This window comes from Coregonus lavaretus, assembly GCF_964263955.1.
Source record: "Coregonus lavaretus genome assembly, chromosome: 10".
In the NCBI taxonomy this organism is placed as follows: domain Eukaryota; kingdom Metazoa; phylum Chordata; class Actinopteri; order Salmoniformes; family Salmonidae; genus Coregonus; species Coregonus lavaretus.
Genome location: NC_139997.1, coordinates 15,078,883 through 15,095,616, shown reverse-complemented (window position 1 = coordinate 15,095,616; position 16,734 = coordinate 15,078,883). Strand labels below are relative to the sequence as shown.

At 46.1% G+C, this 16,734-nt stretch overlaps 1 protein-coding gene across 1 annotated transcript in view; it reads right to left on the bottom strand.

Annotated features, from left to right (window-relative positions):
* Positions 1-16,734, bottom strand: part of LOC311135843 (CAP-Gly domain-containing linker protein 2-like) — a gene marked incomplete at its 3' end in the record, with an annotated part of 100,003 nt that overhangs the window by 21,358 nt on the left and 61,911 nt on the right. Inside the window, exons 4-5 of the mRNA XM_084169873.1 lie at positions 13,147-13,360; positions 3,273-3,470 (exon numbers count right to left, since the gene is read on the bottom strand). Of these exons, the coding sequence (XP_084025999.1) occupies positions 3,273-3,470; positions 13,147-13,360 (412 nt within the window). The remainder of the gene's footprint in view (positions 1-3,272; positions 3,471-13,146; positions 13,361-16,734) is intronic.

Below are 16,734 nucleotides of genomic sequence, written 5' to 3'. Positions count from 1 at the left end.
CGACAGTCATGCAATGTCTCTTTGGTTTGTAACCTGTGATGGTTTGTAGCCCTTTCCAGGCATTCCTACTGTCATTGTCCTTAAAAAAGTTGTCTAATTTGTCTTTGTAGGCTGCCTTGCACTCCTTGATCTTGCTTTTGAGTGTCCTCTGAATATTTGTCCTTTCCTCTTTACTGCCACCTGATTTAAACACTTGTTTTTTCTGGTTGAGGAGCTCTTTAAATTCCCAAGTCACCCATGGTTTATTATTGGGGAAGATGTTTCTTTTTGGAAATAACGAGATCCTCACAGAAACAGATGTACTATGAGACAGTATCCGCTGCCTCTTTCAGGTCGTCGGAGCTGTCCGTCACGGCCGCCCAGTCAGTGGACTCGAAACATTCCTGGAGGGCTTCAGTAGCTTCACCTTTTTAACCTTCTCTCGCTGCAGTCGCGGTTTGTAAACTGGGATGAGCTGAACCATGTTATGGTCCGAACCCCGGAGATTGGGTAGTGCCTTGGAGGAATACGCACCTGGGAGGTTCCCATAACAGAGGTCCAGATAGGCTTCACCTGGGATGTTACCATAACAAAGGTCCAGACAGGCTTCATTTTGGATAGGACATGTAACATTGCTGGTATGATGGTAAATGTTCAGATAGACTGCACATGTTAAAGTCTGCCATGATCAGCTTTACTGCTTCAGGTGACTGTCTCAGCCTGGGATACAAGGTCATACCTAGGTGTCTGGTTAGACTGTAAACTCAACTTCCAGACTCACATAAAGAATCTCCAATCCAAAGTTAAATCTAGAATCGGCTTCCTATTTCGCAACAAAGCCTCCTTCACTCATGCTGCCAAACATGCCCTCGTAAAACTGACTATCCTACCGATCCTTGACTTCGGCGATGTCATTTACAAAATAGCCTCCAACACTCTACTCAGCAAATTGGATGTAGTCTATCACAGTGCCATCCGTTTTGTCTCCAAAGCCCCATACACTACCCACCACTGTGACCTGTACGCTCTTGTTGGCTGGTCCTCACTACATGTTCGTCGTCAAACCCACTGGCTCCAGGCCATCTATAAATCACTGCTAGGCAAATCCCCGCCTTATCTTAGCTCATTGGTCACCATAGCAGCACCCACCCGTAGTCTGCGCTCCAGCAGGTATATCTCACTGGTCATTCCCAAAGCCAACACCTCCTTTGGCCGCCATTCCTTCCAGTTCTCTGCTGCCAATGACTGGAACGAATTGCAAAAATCTGTTTTTTTACCCCATATGTAACTCTGTGTTGTTTTTATTGCACTGCTTTGCTTTATCTTGGCCAGGTCGCAGTTGTAAATGAGAACCTGTTCTCAACTGGTTTACCTGGTTAAATAAAGGTGAAATAAAAATTAATAAAAAAATAGATCATGTTGGCAGCTGTTTAGGTGTCAGTGGATGGGGCTATGTAAACAATAAACAGTCAAACCTGATTTATTTCCTGTGGCAGGTAGTATGGCCGTAGGTTAAGAGCAAGGAGTTCAATGTCTTTAGTACAGACCTGGTGCTTCGTTGTGATATGGGCTGGATTGCAGTATTTCTCTTTGATGAACGCACAAACTCCTTCACCTTTCTGCTTACCAGAGTTGATGTTTCGGTCCATTCTAATGATTGCGTAGCCATCCAGCTCCACAGTGGAGTCAGGGTCCTGTTCTATAAGCCAGGTCTCAGAGAGACAGATCAGGCAGGATTGAAAGGTACTCTGAAAGGTATTGGGTACAAGCCTGTAGCTCGTCAGTCTTATTCCTTACGCTTTGAACATTGCCATGCACAATAGATGGAAGAGATGTTCTGAAGGGATGTTTTTTTCATCCGATTTCAAATTTCTCCTCTACTGCCACGTTTCCTTGCTTTAGATGCCTTTAGATTCCATTGTAGCATAAATTTACAGCAAAGGGGTCGGCGATTAAGCAAGACATCTCTTGTGTATGATATCCGCGGTTGCGGCTCGCCGTATCCATTGAGGATCAGGTCGACAGCTAGTTTGGTGCGTTTCACAAAAAAACAGATTAAAACTAACAGCAAAAGTACTGCTATTTGCCTCATTATAAGCTATCAGATTTCATACCACTAAAAACTTGGTTGATTGAGGTGGATCACAATCAGATTACGTTACTGAGTTTGTGTAATCCAAAAGTTACATTACTGATGACATCTTTGGACAGGTAACTAGTAACTAACGGATTACATTTAGAAAGTAACCTACCCAACCCTGCTAATGTAACATCTAATGGGGATCTGAATAAACCAATAAGCCAAATACTATCCTTCAAAATAAGTTAATCAGCTCAATCCAATCAAAGCTGAAATCTGGAAGTTTCCCTGTGAGGCAAAACAACATTCTTCCAGTGCTCTGAGAGAGTGTTTGAATCTAGCTGAATTTCTTCCTGTTTCACACAGTAATCACTGTTTTATTGTTTTCGTGAAGAATGCACAAGAGAAGCTTTGTCTGGCATGCTATTTAATGCTTTGCCATTGCCACTGTCTTGCACTTCTCTCTATGTAAAAATATAAAATCATTTAGCAACTTTCTAGTGAAATAAATGCTAGCTTATTTCCTAGCCCTGTGCCTTTGACACAGCATGGTGGGAGACATACACTTAGGTATGGTTAGCCAAAGGCCAAGACCCTCTCTGTTTCCGCTATAAACGCTGTCATCTGATTGGTTGAGAGCACTGAACTTGCTTTAGTTTTGCATCGCCGGTGCCCTGGGTGGGCGGAGTTTGCATATTGTAGCCTATTCCATTGGTCCGTAAGTGAAATCTCCATCCACACAGGGCACCGAGCAATGCAAAAACTAGCGTGCACCTTGTCTAGCAAAGAGACTCCATGGGAGATAACATTCCGCTTTGAATTGCTATATGAATTTGAGGCTCAGCCTCCATGAGATCATGATTCGTCAGAAGTAGCTGACTGATTTGTTTATGAACGATGCACATCTCCAGGCAAACCAGAGCACATTAGAGATGGTTTATTTACAGGTTAGTACCGCTATGAGTCTAGTAAGCCAGTCCCTCCAGGGTTCTGCAATATAATATTTATTTTACAAAATCAACTATTCGCGCATATAACATGAGAGCTTGTGAATTTGACCAATCTGACCAATATTTGACCAATCTGACCAATAAAACAGTCAAATCATCGCAATATTATCGTATAAAACTGACCATCAACGCAGTACAAAAAGAGGACTCGCAATTTCATGGCATGATAACAAAAACAGACTGCCACTCAGGTTACTGCCTACCTGCAGCTGCTGGGCCTTGAGGGCACTAAGCTCCTTCTCCACCTCGCAGATGTGGCTGGTGGCTTTGGCCACCTCGGCCCGCTCCAGGTCCCTCTCGGCCAGAAGCTGCTCGATGTGCTGCTGTTTCTCTTTTAGTGCCTCCTGCAGCGCAGTGGTGCCTGAGATCTTGCGGGCATAGCGTGACGACGTCTCTGTGAGCTATGGAGGGGGAGGGGAGGTTGGGTAGGGGAGAGAGGGAGAAGAGAGAGAGAGGGGGAGGGGTGGGTGGGTGAGTGGGGGAAAGAGGTGTGAGAAACAAATAAGATTAGAAGAAATGTGTCTTTCAGCATTACACATAAAAAAATGAATACATACTCAAGTTAAAAATGCAAGGAAATGGAAGGCTGGCATTACCAGATCTTATAAGTTATTTCTATGCTTCATGGATCAGGGCTTTCATGATATTTGAATTATTATTATTTCATTCAGGTTGAGGACATTTGTCTAGGAGCATTAGACATTTTTTTTTAGGGGCAAACTAAATAGCATTGTCATGCTGAAATAACAAAGTTGGAAGCACAGAATCTTCTAGAATGTCATTGTATGCTGTAGCGTTAAGATTTCCCTTCACTGGAACTAAGCGGCCTAGCCCGAACCATGAAATACAGCCCCAGACCATTATTCCTCCTCCACCAAACTTTACAGTTGGCACTATGCATTCAGGCAGATAGCGTTCTCCTTGCATCCGCCAAATCCAGATTCGTCCGTCGGACTGCCAGATGGTGAAGCGTGATTCATCACTCCAGAGTCCAATGGCGGCGAGCTTTACACCACTCCAGCCGACACTTGGCATTGCGCATGGTGATCTTAGGCTTGTGTGCGGCAGCTCGATCATGGAAAACCATTTCATGAAGCTCCCGACGAACAGTTATTGTGCTGGCGTTGCTTCCAGAGAGAGTTTGCAACCAAGACAGATGGTTTTTACACGCTATGCGCTTCAGCACTCGGCAGTCCCGTTCTGTGAGCTTGTGTGGCCTACCACTTCGCGGCTGAGCCGTTGTTGCTCCTAGACGTTTCCACTTCACAATAACAGTGCTTACAGTTGACCGGGGCAGCTCTAGCAGGGCAGGAATATGAAAAACTGACTTGTTGGAAAGGTGGCATCCTATGACGGTGCCACGTCAGAAGTCACTGAGCTCTTCAGTAAGGCCATTCTACTGCCAATGTTTGTCTATGGAGATTGCATGGCTGTGTGCTCGACTTTATACACCTGTCAGCAACGGGTGTGGCTGAAATAGCAGAATCTACTCATTTGAAGTGGTGTCCACATATTTTTGTATATACAGTGTATATACCGGATATAAATTCAGACATCTGAACAACAGGCCTAGACCAACGGTGGGCAACATACGACCCCGTGCCGGATCCGGCCCAAGCGCTGCTAAAATGGTGGGTGCTGTGGATGTGGTGGATTCCTTTTTTATATATATATATTTTTTAATTACATGATTATTTTGGATAAAAACGATATAAATTAACACTTGAAGGTCTTAAACTAGATAGAAAGTATTACAGCATTACACATGATAATACATATTTTTTTCTGACCCGAAAATTACTTTTGACTAACAAAGTCTAGAAAATCTGTGACGCCCACTGTTGAATTTGTAAGTCCCGATATGGCCCTCAAACCAAAACTGCCTACCTCTGGCCTGATTTGAACAGATCTGGATTGTGATGAAAATAGTAGAGTTAAACTGGGTCACCCAGGTGCGCTCACACACACACACACACACACACACACACCTGAGGCAACAAGAGGCCTAGTGACAGTGTGACTACAGCAGACCGTTTGATGACAATATGCACGGTTGCACGGTTGCACAAAAAGAACTGGGTGCAAACTACGCCTTCTAATGAGCCCCCGCCTCTAGGTGGGCTTGGTGTGGGCTAGACGGTGCTGGGCTTGGTGTGGGCTCGCCCCAATTGGGCTTGGTGTGGGCTGGCCCATGTCAGCCTTGGTGTGGGCTGGCCCATGTCGGCCTGGTGTGGGCTGGCCCGTGTCGGGCTTGGTGTGGGCTGGCCCATGTCGGCCTGGTGTGGGCTAGCCTGTGTTGGGCTTGGTGTGGGCTAGCCTGTGTTGGGCTGGTGTGGGCTAGCCCGTGCTCACCTTGGCCACCGAATACCCACATGGGGACAATGGGGTCATGTTTTCTGGGTGTGTATGTCTGTATGTTAGCACTACGGCCAGCACTACGATGGCCGCCTGATTGCCAGAGCATGATAATTAGGCCGTCCTAATGCTGGCTGAGGTTAATTAACCTAATGTGCTACATCTTCCAAATATGTCACCTGACTGTCTGATAAGAGGGGGAGGGGTGACATACACAGACAGGCATTTCCATCGATACTGATAATATATCAATACTATCAACAACAACAAAAAAGATTGCATATTTATGTGCTATGATAATCGCTAATTGTGTCTCCAACGTGTTCTAACTATTCTATGTAATGTGTCGCTAATGTGTTCGTGTGTGATTTTCTCTGGTGCCAAATGCAGTGTTTGTGTCCTGTCTCATGTATTGCATGTCTTCTTTGTCTCCTCTCTGCCATCTCTTAATCTCTCTCATCCTCTGTCTCATGTCTCTTTCTCTCTCCATCTCTTGCTCTCTGTCTTTGTCTCAGTCTCATATTTCAGTCTGTTTGTGTCTTGTCAGATTTCTGACAAAAATGTGTATAATGCAGTTAAACACTTTGGGAGCATTTTAGCAGTGTACAGATTTACTTTTTGTTTAACGCTGTCTTCTCTGATCCAGCACCTGGGACAGTTTTTAATTGGTGTGTGCATACCACTCAATGATTTATATATACACTAGATGAGATTAAGAGAGGACATCTGACAGTCTCTATGGGGGTGCCACAGGGTTCAATTCTCGGACAGACTCTATTCTCTGTGTATATCAATGATGTCGCTCTTGCTGCTGGTGACTCTCAGATCCACCTCTACATAGACGACACCATTTTGTATACATCTGGCCCTTCATTGGACACTGTGTTAACAAACCTCCAAACGAGCTTCAATGCCATACAACACTCCTTCCGTGGCCTCCAACTGCTCTTAAACGCTAGTAAAACTAAATGCATGCTCTTCAATCGAACGCTGCTTGCACCCGCCCGCCCGACTAGAATCACTAATCTCGGCGGGTCTGACTTAGAATATGTGGACAACTACAAATACCTAGGTGTCTGGTTAGACCGTAAACTCTCCTTCCAGACTCACATTAAGCATCTCCAATCCAAAGTTAAATCTAGAATCGGCTTCCTATTTCACAACAAAGCCTCCTTCACTCATGCTGCCAAACATGCCCTCGTAAAACTGACTATCCTACCGATCCTTGACTTTGGCGATGTCATTTACAAAATAGCTTCCAGCACTCTACTCAGCAAATTGGATGTAGTCTATCACAGTGCCATCCGTTTTGTCACCAAAGCCCCATATACTACCCACCATTGTGACCTGTACGCTCTCGTTGGCTGGCCCTCACTACATATTCGTCGCCAAACCCACTGGCTCCAGGTCATCTATAAATCACTTCTAGGGAAATCCCCGCCTTATCTTAGCTCATTGGTCACCATAGCAACACCCACCCGTAGTATGCGCTCCAGCAGGTATATCTCACTGGTCATCCCCAAAGCCAACACCTCCTTTGGCCGCCATTCCTTCCAGTTCTCTGCTGCAAATGACTGGAATGAACTGCAAAAATCTCTGAAGCTGGAGACACTTATCTCCCTCACTATCTTTAAGCATCAGTTGTCAGCAGCTTACCGATCACTGCACCTGTACTGTCACACCCTGGCTCTGGGGACTCTATATGTTGAGCCAGGGTGTGTAGATTATATGTGTTTGTGTTCTGTGTTGTAGATTCTAGTTGTTGTATTTCTATGTTGGCCAGAGTGGTTCTCAATCAGAGGCAACGAGTGTCAGCTGTTGCTGGTTGTCTCTGATTGGGAACCACATTTAGACAGGCTGTTTTCCCACAGTAGTTGTGGGATCTTGTTCCGTGTTGGTTGTGTTAGACCTAGGACGTCACGTTATCGTTTGTTGTTTTGTTTATTGTGTGCACTTAATAAAATAAGTATGTACGAATATCACGCTGCGCCTTGGTCTTACTCCTTCGACGAACGTGACAGAAGATCCCACCACACCAGGACCAAGCAGCGTGTCCAGGAGCACACGCAGGAGGTAACTTTAGTAGATGTCCTCCTCGGTTGGGGGCAGATTACGGAGGAGGAGGCCGTCCGTTGCCGGAGGGCTATGAAGGGGGAGACCCAGGCAGGAGAGGAGAAGCGGCGCCAACCGGGCCGTGGTCGGACAGGCGAGAGGCACCCCCAAAAAATGTTTAGGGGGGGGCACATGGCATGGACGACAGGGCTGCTGGAGGCAGAGAAGGGGCGAGTTCGTGGACGAGGAGAAGGCCACCGGGTTACGGGAGCCATTGGTGAGAAAAGGGAAGGAAGATGTAGAGGCACGGCGAGAGGTACTGAGGTGTATTGCCAGTCCGGTCCGGCCCGTTCCTGATCCCCGTTTAAGGCCAGTGGTGTGTGTTCCCAGTACGGTCCGGCCTGTTCCTGTCCCTCGCACCAAGCCTACGGTGCGCGTCGCCAGCCCGGCCCGGCCTGTTCCTGCCCCTCGCACCAAGCCTACGGTGCGCGTCGCCAGCCCGGCCCGGCCTGTTCCTGCCCCTCGCACCAAGCCTACGGTGCGCGTCGCCAGCCCGGCCCGGCCTGTTCCTGCTCCCCGCACCAAGCCAACGGTGCGCGTCGCCAGCCCGGCCCGGCCTGTTCCTGCTCCCCGCACCAAGCTAATGGTGCGCGTCGCCAGCCCGGCCCGGCCTGTTCCTGCTCCCCGCACCAAGCCAATGGTGCGCGTCGCCAGCCCGGCCCGGCCTGTTCCTGCTCCCCGCACCAAGCCAATGGTGCGCGTCGCCAGCCCGGCCCGGCCTGTTCCTGCCCCTCGCACCAAGCCTACGGTGCGCGTCGCCAGCCCGGCCCGGCCTGTTCCTGCTCCCCGCACCAAGCCAATGGTGCGCGTTGCCAGCCCGGCCCGGCCTGTTCCTGCCCCTCGCACCAAGCCTACGGTGCGCATCGCCAGCCCGGCCCGGCCTGTTCCTGCTCCCCGCACCAAGCTAATGGTGCGCGTCGCCAGCCCGGCCCGGCCTGTTCCTGCCCCTCGCACCAAGCCAATGGTGCGCGTCGCCAGCCCGGCCCGGCCTGTTCCTGCTCCCCGCACCAAGCCAATGGTGCGCGTCGCCAGCCCGGCCCGGCCTGTTCCTGCCCCTCGCACCAAGCCAATGGTGCGCGTCGCCAGCCCGGCCCGGCCTGTTCCTGCTCCCCGCACCAACCCAATGGTGCGCGTCGCCAGCCCGGCCCGGCCTGTTCCTGCTCCCCGCACCAAGCTAATGGTGCGCGTCGCCAGCCCGGCCCGGCCTGTTCCTGTCTCTCGCACCAAGCCAATGGTGCGCGTCGCCAGCCCGGCCGGCCTGTTCCTGCTCCCCGCACCAAGCCAATGGTGCGCGTCGCCAGTCCGGCCCGGCCTGTTCCTGCTCCCCGCACCAAGCCAGGGGTGCGCATCGTCAGCCCGGTCCGGCCCGTTCCTGCTCCACGCACCAAGCCAGGGGTGCGCATCGTCAGCCCGGTCCGGCCCGTTCCTGCTCCACGCACCAAGCCAGGGGTGCGCGTCGTCAGTCCGGCACAACCCGTGCCTGGGTCACCGGTGCCTGGTCAGGTACCGGTCAGCTGCTCCACACCGGAGCCTAAGCAATCCGCTCCTACGATGTCCAGTCCAGCTCCAGCCAGCGGGGCCAGACCGGACCAGGGGCGCTACGGGGGGATTGTTGGAGGGTGGTGGTCAAGCCCGGAGCCGGAACCGCCTCCGAGGAGGAATGCCCACCCAGCCCTCCCCTGTTTGGTTTATGTTTAGGCGCGGTCGCAGTCCGCGCCTTTGGGGGGGGGTACTGTCACACCCTGGCTCTGGGGACTCTATATGTTGAGCCAGGGTGTGTAGATTCTATGTGTTTGTGTTCTGTGTTGTAGATTCTAGTTGTTGTATTTCTATGTTGGCCAGAGTGGTTCTCAATCAGAGGCAACGAGTGTCAGCTGTTGCTGGTTGTCTCTGATTGGGAACCACATTTAGACAGGCTGTTTTCCCACAGTAGTTGTGGGATCTTGTTCCGTGTTGGTTGTGTTAGACCTAGGACGTCACGTTATCGTTTGTTGTTTTGTTTAGTGTGTGCACTTAATAAAATAAGTATGTACGAATATCACGCTGCGCCTTGGTCCTCCTCCTTCGACGAACGTGACATGTACACAGCCCATCTGTAATTAGCCCACCCAACTACCTCATCCCCATATTGTTATTTACATTGTTATTTATTTTGCTAATTTGCACCCCAGTATCTCTATTTGCACATCATCTTCTGCACATCTATCATTCCAGTGTTAATACTAAATTGTAATTATTTTGCACTATGGCCTATTTATTGCCTTACCTCCATAACTTACTACATTTGCACACACTGTACATAGATTTTCTATTGTGTTATTGACCGTACGTTTTGTTTATTCCATATGTAACTCTGAGTTGTTGTTGTTTTTATCGCACTGCTTTGCTTTATCTTGGCCAGATCACAGTTGTAAATGAGAACTTGTTCTCAACTGGCTTTCCTAGTTAAATAAAGGTGAAATAAAAAATTAATAAAATAAAATGACTAACATAGGTGTAAAAAATATTTTGTATACTATAGAAATGCATTTATTACTGTCTACATTTGTTTTTGCCACGTTTACTATATTACAAACACCTTAATGCATACTTTTAAATTATATTATGTGAGCTAATCAAAATTAAAATTATAATTAAAGAATATATACAAATATTTAGGAAAGTGCTAATGTTACTGTCCCCAGTACAACAAAACAATACTTAAATACATGTAATTTTGTCCTCAAAACATTTAATTGAAACACTGTAGAATTATTTTAGTTCCTATAGAGCCCCACAGTGGAGGTTTCATAATACCCATAAAACCAAGCGGTTAAACAGGGAAATTTCCCATAGGGGATTTTAGAAACACTTACCCTGGCGTGACGTTTTGATAACCATGTAAATCTCTCTCGGACAAGGTGACTTTTATCAATATATTTGGCTCTATTAACTCTTAGATTCGAAAATGCTAATTAGCATCAAAGTAGACATCATGCAAATCTAAAAATCCCTGCAAGCTCCTGCACGTCATCTCTAGCTGACACCTTTGCTAACAGGTATTGTGTCAATTTAAAACTTGCACAAGACAGTTCACAGAATTCTCCTAATAAAGAAATGTAGCCAATTTATTAATTACTACATTTAGCTAACATTAGATAGTTAATCCAGAGATTCTTACCTTGCCTCGATTCGGCAGTCTCATCCAGATCATCATAGCATTCGTAGTTCTTTATGATAGCTGCATTAGCATTTCATTTTTGGGGGGTAAATACAGGCGAATATATTGATAAGTCACCTTGTCCTGGAGAGATTTACACGGTTATCAAAACATCATGCCAGGATAAGCCTACATGAAACATAGCCCTTATTTTAAATGTTTCTAAAATCCCCTATGGGAAAAATTAATGGTGGAAAAATGATTGGAACCATTTCCCTGTTTGACCGCTCGGTTTTATGGGTATTATGACTCATACTGTGGTACTCTATGGAGGACTGCTTCTTCTGAGGAGTGCCAATATGGCTGACCGGTGGCTTTAAAGCCTGTCATTGGCGGCCTCATAGCATCAGCAATCCGGGGTTTATTTACCGTGCCTTCAGAAAGTATTCACACATTTTGTTGTGTTACAGCCTGAGTTTAAAATTGATTAAATTGAGATTTTCTGTCACTGGCCTACACACAATACCCCATAATGTCAAAGTGGAATTATGTTTTTAGACCCTAAATAAGTTCAGGAGAAAACATTTGCTTAACAAGTCACATAATAAGTTGCATGGACTTATGTGCAATAATAGAGTTTAACATGATTTTTGAATGACTACCTCATCTCTGTACCCCACACATACAATTATCTGTAAGGTCCCTCAGTCGAGCAGTGAATTTCAAACACAGATTCAACCACAAAGACCAGGGAGGTTTTCCAATGCCTCGCAAAGAAGGGCACCTATTGGTAGATGGGTAAAAATAAAAAAGCAGTCATTGAATATCCCTTTGAGCATGGTGAAGTTATCAATTACACTTTGGATGGTGTATCAATACACCCAGTCACTACAAAGATACAGGCGTCCTTCCTTACTCAGTTGCCATGGAGGAAGGAAACCGCTCAGGGATTTCACCATGAGGCCAATGGTGACTTTAAAACAGTTGTAGAGTTTTCTTTTACTTTATTTTCTTTTACCCTTATTTTACCAGGTAAGTTGACTGAGAACACATTCTCATTTACAGCAACGACCTGGGGAATAGTTACAAGGGAGAGGAGGGGGATGAATGAGCCAATTGGAAGCTGAGGATGATTAGTTGGCCATGATGGTATGAGGGCCAGATTGGGAATTTAGCCAGGACACTGGGGTTAACAACCCTACTCTTACGATAAGTGCCATGGGACCACAGAGAGTCAGGATACCCGTTTAACATCCCAACCCGAAAGACGGCACACTACACAGGGCAATGTCCCCAATCACTGCCCTGGGGCATTGGGATATTGTTTTAGACCAGAAAAAAGAGTGCCTCCTACTGGCCTTCCATAACCACTACCAGCAGCATCAGGTCTCCCATCCAAGGACCAACCAGGACCAACCCTGCTTAGCTGCAGATGCAGCACTGGCTGTAATAGGAGAAAACTGAGGATGGATCAACAACATTGTATTTACTCCACAATACTAACCTAATTGATAGTGAAAAGAAGAAACCCTGTACAGAATATTCCAAAATGTGCGTCCTGTTTGCAACAAGGCACTAAAGTAATACTGCAAAAAATGTGGCAAAGCAATTAACTTTTTGTCCTGAATACAAAGTGTTATGTTTGGACCAAATCCAATACAACACATTACTGAGTACCACTCTACATATGTTCAAGCGTAGTGGTGGCTGCATCATGTTATGGGTATGCTTGTAATCGTTAAGGACTGGGGAGTTATTCAGGATAAAAAAGAAACGGAATGGAGCTAAGCACATTCAAAATCATAGAGGAAAACCTGGTTCAGTCTGCTTTCCACCAGACGCTGCGAGATGAATTCACCTTTCAGCAGGACAATCACCTAAAACACAAGGCCAAATCTACACTGGAGTTGCTTACCAAGAAGACAGTGAATGTTCCTGAGTGGCCGAGTTACAGTTTTGACTTAAATCTACTTGAAAATCTATGGCAAGACCTGAAAATAGTCATCTAGCAATGATCAACAACCAATTTGGCAGAGCTTGATGAATTTTGAAAATAACAATGGGCAAATGTTGCACAATCCAGGTGTGGAAAGCTCTTAGAGACTTACCCAGAAAGACTCACAGCTGTAATCGTTGCCAAAGGTGCTTCTACAAAGTATTGACTCAGGGGTGTGAATTCTTATGTAAATTAGATATTTCTGTATTTCATTTTCAAAACATGTGCAATAAGTTCTAAAAAGATGTTTTCACTTTGTCATTATTGGTATTATGTGTAGATGGGTGAGAGCAAAACATATATTTAATCAATTTAGAATTCAGGCTGTAACACAAGAAAATATGGAATAAGTCAAGGGGTATGACTACTTTCTGAAGGCACTTTACATTAATGATACCACTCCATTAGACTGGCAGTTATAGTCATGGAAATACATTGGTGTGTTTGTGTCGATGCATGCATGTGTATCTCTCACCAGGCCAGTGCGACTGGGCCGCCCGCCCACTGAGGAAGCCACAGAGCTAACAGAGCTGATGGATGAGCTGCTGGGGCTGTGGGCCAGCGACGACACCCCCATGGCCATGCGCTTGCTCTTCTTGGCCTTGGCCGGGCTGGTGGAGGGGAAACCGATACGGACCACCTTGTGGATGGGCGCGAACAGTCCAAACCTGGGCGGGCACTGGAAATATCTGGGTCAGAGGTAGAGAATGACCGATATGGGTTTATAAGGGCTAATGCTGATTTGTGGGGGTCAAGAAGGCTGACATTTTATGCCGATAATAAATATAATTAATTGTTAACATTTTGATGATCAATTTTCCCAGAGACAGCCATGTATCAATTATACAAGCATACAATCAATTTGACTTTGTAACAATCTAACTACATAACAACATAATGGTAAGAATTGATTTTAATGGTAAATATCTTGATAAACTGGGTACATCAAGATGGCATAGGCCTACAATACAGGTGAATTCATATTCAATAGGAATGTGTGCATGCATTGAGTTATTGAGCTAGTTTTGACTGATTTCAGTGGTCTATGAGGCTACAGATGGCAATCTGTTTCCCTTTCATTTAGGACCATATTAGGCCTACAAACCGGGCTTCCGTTGCTTCCAGAGGCATTTTGGAACTCGGTAGTGAGTGTTGCGAACGAGGACAGACGATTTTTACGCACTATGCACTTCAGCACTCGGCAGTCCCGTTCTGTGAGCTTGTGTGGCCTACCACTTCGCGGCTGAGCCGTTGTTTCTCCTAGATGTTTCCACTTCACAATAACAGCTCTTACAGTTGACCGGGGCAGCACTAGCAGGGCAGAAATTTGACAACCTGACTTGTTGGAAAGGTGTTATCCTATGACGGTGCCACGCTGAAAGTCACTGAGCTCTTCAGTAAGGCTATTCTACTGCCAATGTTTGTCTATTGAGATTGCATGGCGGTGTGCTCAATTTTATACACCTGTCAACAATGGGTGTGGCTGAAATAGCCAAATCCACTAATTTGAAGGGGTGTCCACATACTTTTGTATATACAGTGCATTCGGAAAGTATTCAAACCCCTTGACTTTTTCCACATTTTGTTATGTTACAGCCTTATTCTAAAATTGATTAAATTGTTTTTTTCCCTCATCAATCTACACACAATACCCCATAATGATATAAAAAAACGGGAAAATCACATTTACATAAGTATTCAGACTCTTTACTCAGCACTTTGTTGAAGCACCATTGGCAGCGATTACAGCCTCGGGTCTTCTTGGGTATGACGCTACAAGCTTGGTACACCTATATTTGGGGAGTTTCTCCCATTCTTCTCTGCAGATCCTCTCAAGCTCTGTCAGGTTGAATGGGGATTTTCAGGTCTCTCCAGAGATGTTTGATCGGGTTCAAGTCCGGGCTCTGGCTGGGTCACTTAAGGACATTCAGAGACTTGTCCTGAAACCACTCCTGCGTTGTCTTGGCTGTGTGCTTAGGGTCGTTGTCCTGTTGGAAGGTGAACTTTCGCCCCAGTCTGAAGTTCCGAACGCTCTGGATCAAGGATCTCTCTGTACTTTGCTCCGTTCATCTTTCCCTCAATCTTGACTAGTCTCCCAGTCCCTGTAGCTGAAAAAAATCTCCACAGCATGATGCTGCCACCACCATGCTTCACCGTAGACATGGTGCCAGGTTTCCTCCAGACGTGACGCTTGGCATTCAGGCCAAAGAGTTCAATCTTGGTTTCATCAGACCAGAGAATCTTGTTTCTCATGGTCTGTGAATCCTTTAGTTGACTTTTGGCAAACTCCAAGTGGGCTGTCATGTACCTTTTACTGAGGAGTGTCTTCCATCTGGCCAATCTACCATAAATGCCTGATTAGCGGAGTGCTGCAGAGAGGGTTGTCCTTCTGGATGGTTCTCCCATCTCCACAGAGGAACTCTGGAGCTTTGTCAGAGTGACCATCGGGTTCTTGGTCACCTCCCTGATCAAGGCCCTTCTCCCCCGATTGTTCAGTTTGTTCAGCTCTAGGAAAAGTCTTGGTGGTTCCAAACTTCTTCCATTTAAGAATGATGGAGGCCACTGTGTTCTTGGGGACCTTCAATGCTGCAGACATTTTTTGGTACCCTTCCCAGATCTGTGCCTCGACATAATCCTATCTCGCAGCTCTATGGACAATTCCTTCAACCTCATGGCTTGGTTTTTGCTCTGACCTGCACTGTCAACTTTGGGACCTTATATAGACAGGTGTGTGCCTTTCCAAATCATGTCCAATCAATTGAATTTACCACAGGTGGACTCCAATGAAGTTGAAGGATGATCAATGGAAACAGGATGCTGCTGAGCTCAATTTCGAGTCTCATAGCAAAGGGTCTGAATACTTATGTAAATAGGTTTATTTTTATTTAAATGTTTTATACATTTGCAAACATTTCTCAAAACCTGTTTTTTTCATTATGGGGTATTGTGTGTAGGATTTTTAAAAACATTTAATCCATTTTAGAATAAGGCTGTAAGGTAGCAAAATAAGGAAAAAGTCAAGGGATCTGAATACTTTCCGAAGGCATATGAAATGAGTAAAGTGACTAGTGTTCCATTATTAAAGTGACCAGTGATTCCATGTCTATGTACATAGGGCAGCAGCCTCTAAGGTGCAGGATTGAGTAACCGGGTGGAAGCCGGCTAGTGATGGCTATTTAACAGTCTGATGGCCTTGAGATAGAAGCTGTTTTTCAGTCTCTCGGTCCCAGCTTTGATGCACCTGTGCTGACCTCGCCTTCTGGATGATAGCTGGGTGAACAGGTTGTGGCTCGGGTGGTTGATGTCCTTGATGATCTTTATGGCCTTCCTGTGACATCGGGTGCTGTAGGTTTATTTTTTATTTAAATTGTTTTAACCTTTATTTAACCAGGTAAGCCAGTTGAGAACAAGTTCTCATTTACAACTGCGACCTGGCCAAGATACAGCAAAGCAGTGCGATAAAAAACAACAACACAGAGTTACATATGGGGTAAACAAAACATAAAGTTAAAAATACAACAGAAAATATATATACAGTGTGTGCGAATGTAGTAAGTTATGGAGGTAAGGCAATAAATAAATAGGCCATAGTGCAAAAATAGTTACAATTTCGTAATTAACACTGGAATGATAGATGTGCAAAAGATGATGTGCAAATAGAGATACTGGGGTGCAAATGAGCAAAATAAATAACAATATGGGGATGAGGTAGTTGGGTGGGCTAATTTCAGATGGGCTGTGTACAGGTGCAGAGATCGATAAGGTGCTCTGACAACTGATGCTTAAAGTTAGTGAGGGAGATAAGAGTCTCCAGCTTCAGAGATTTTTGCAATTCGTTCCAGTCATTGGCAGCAGAGAACTAGAAGGAATCCTGGAGGGCGGGTAGTTTGCCCCCGGTGCAGTTGCCGTACCAGGCGGTGATACAGCCCGACAGGATGCTCTCAATTGTGCATCCCGGACAAGCTAAACATCTTCTTCGCCCGCGTTGAGGATAACACAGTGCTACCGACGCGGCCCGCTCCCAAGGACTGTGGGCTCTCGTTCTACGTGGCCGACGTAGAAG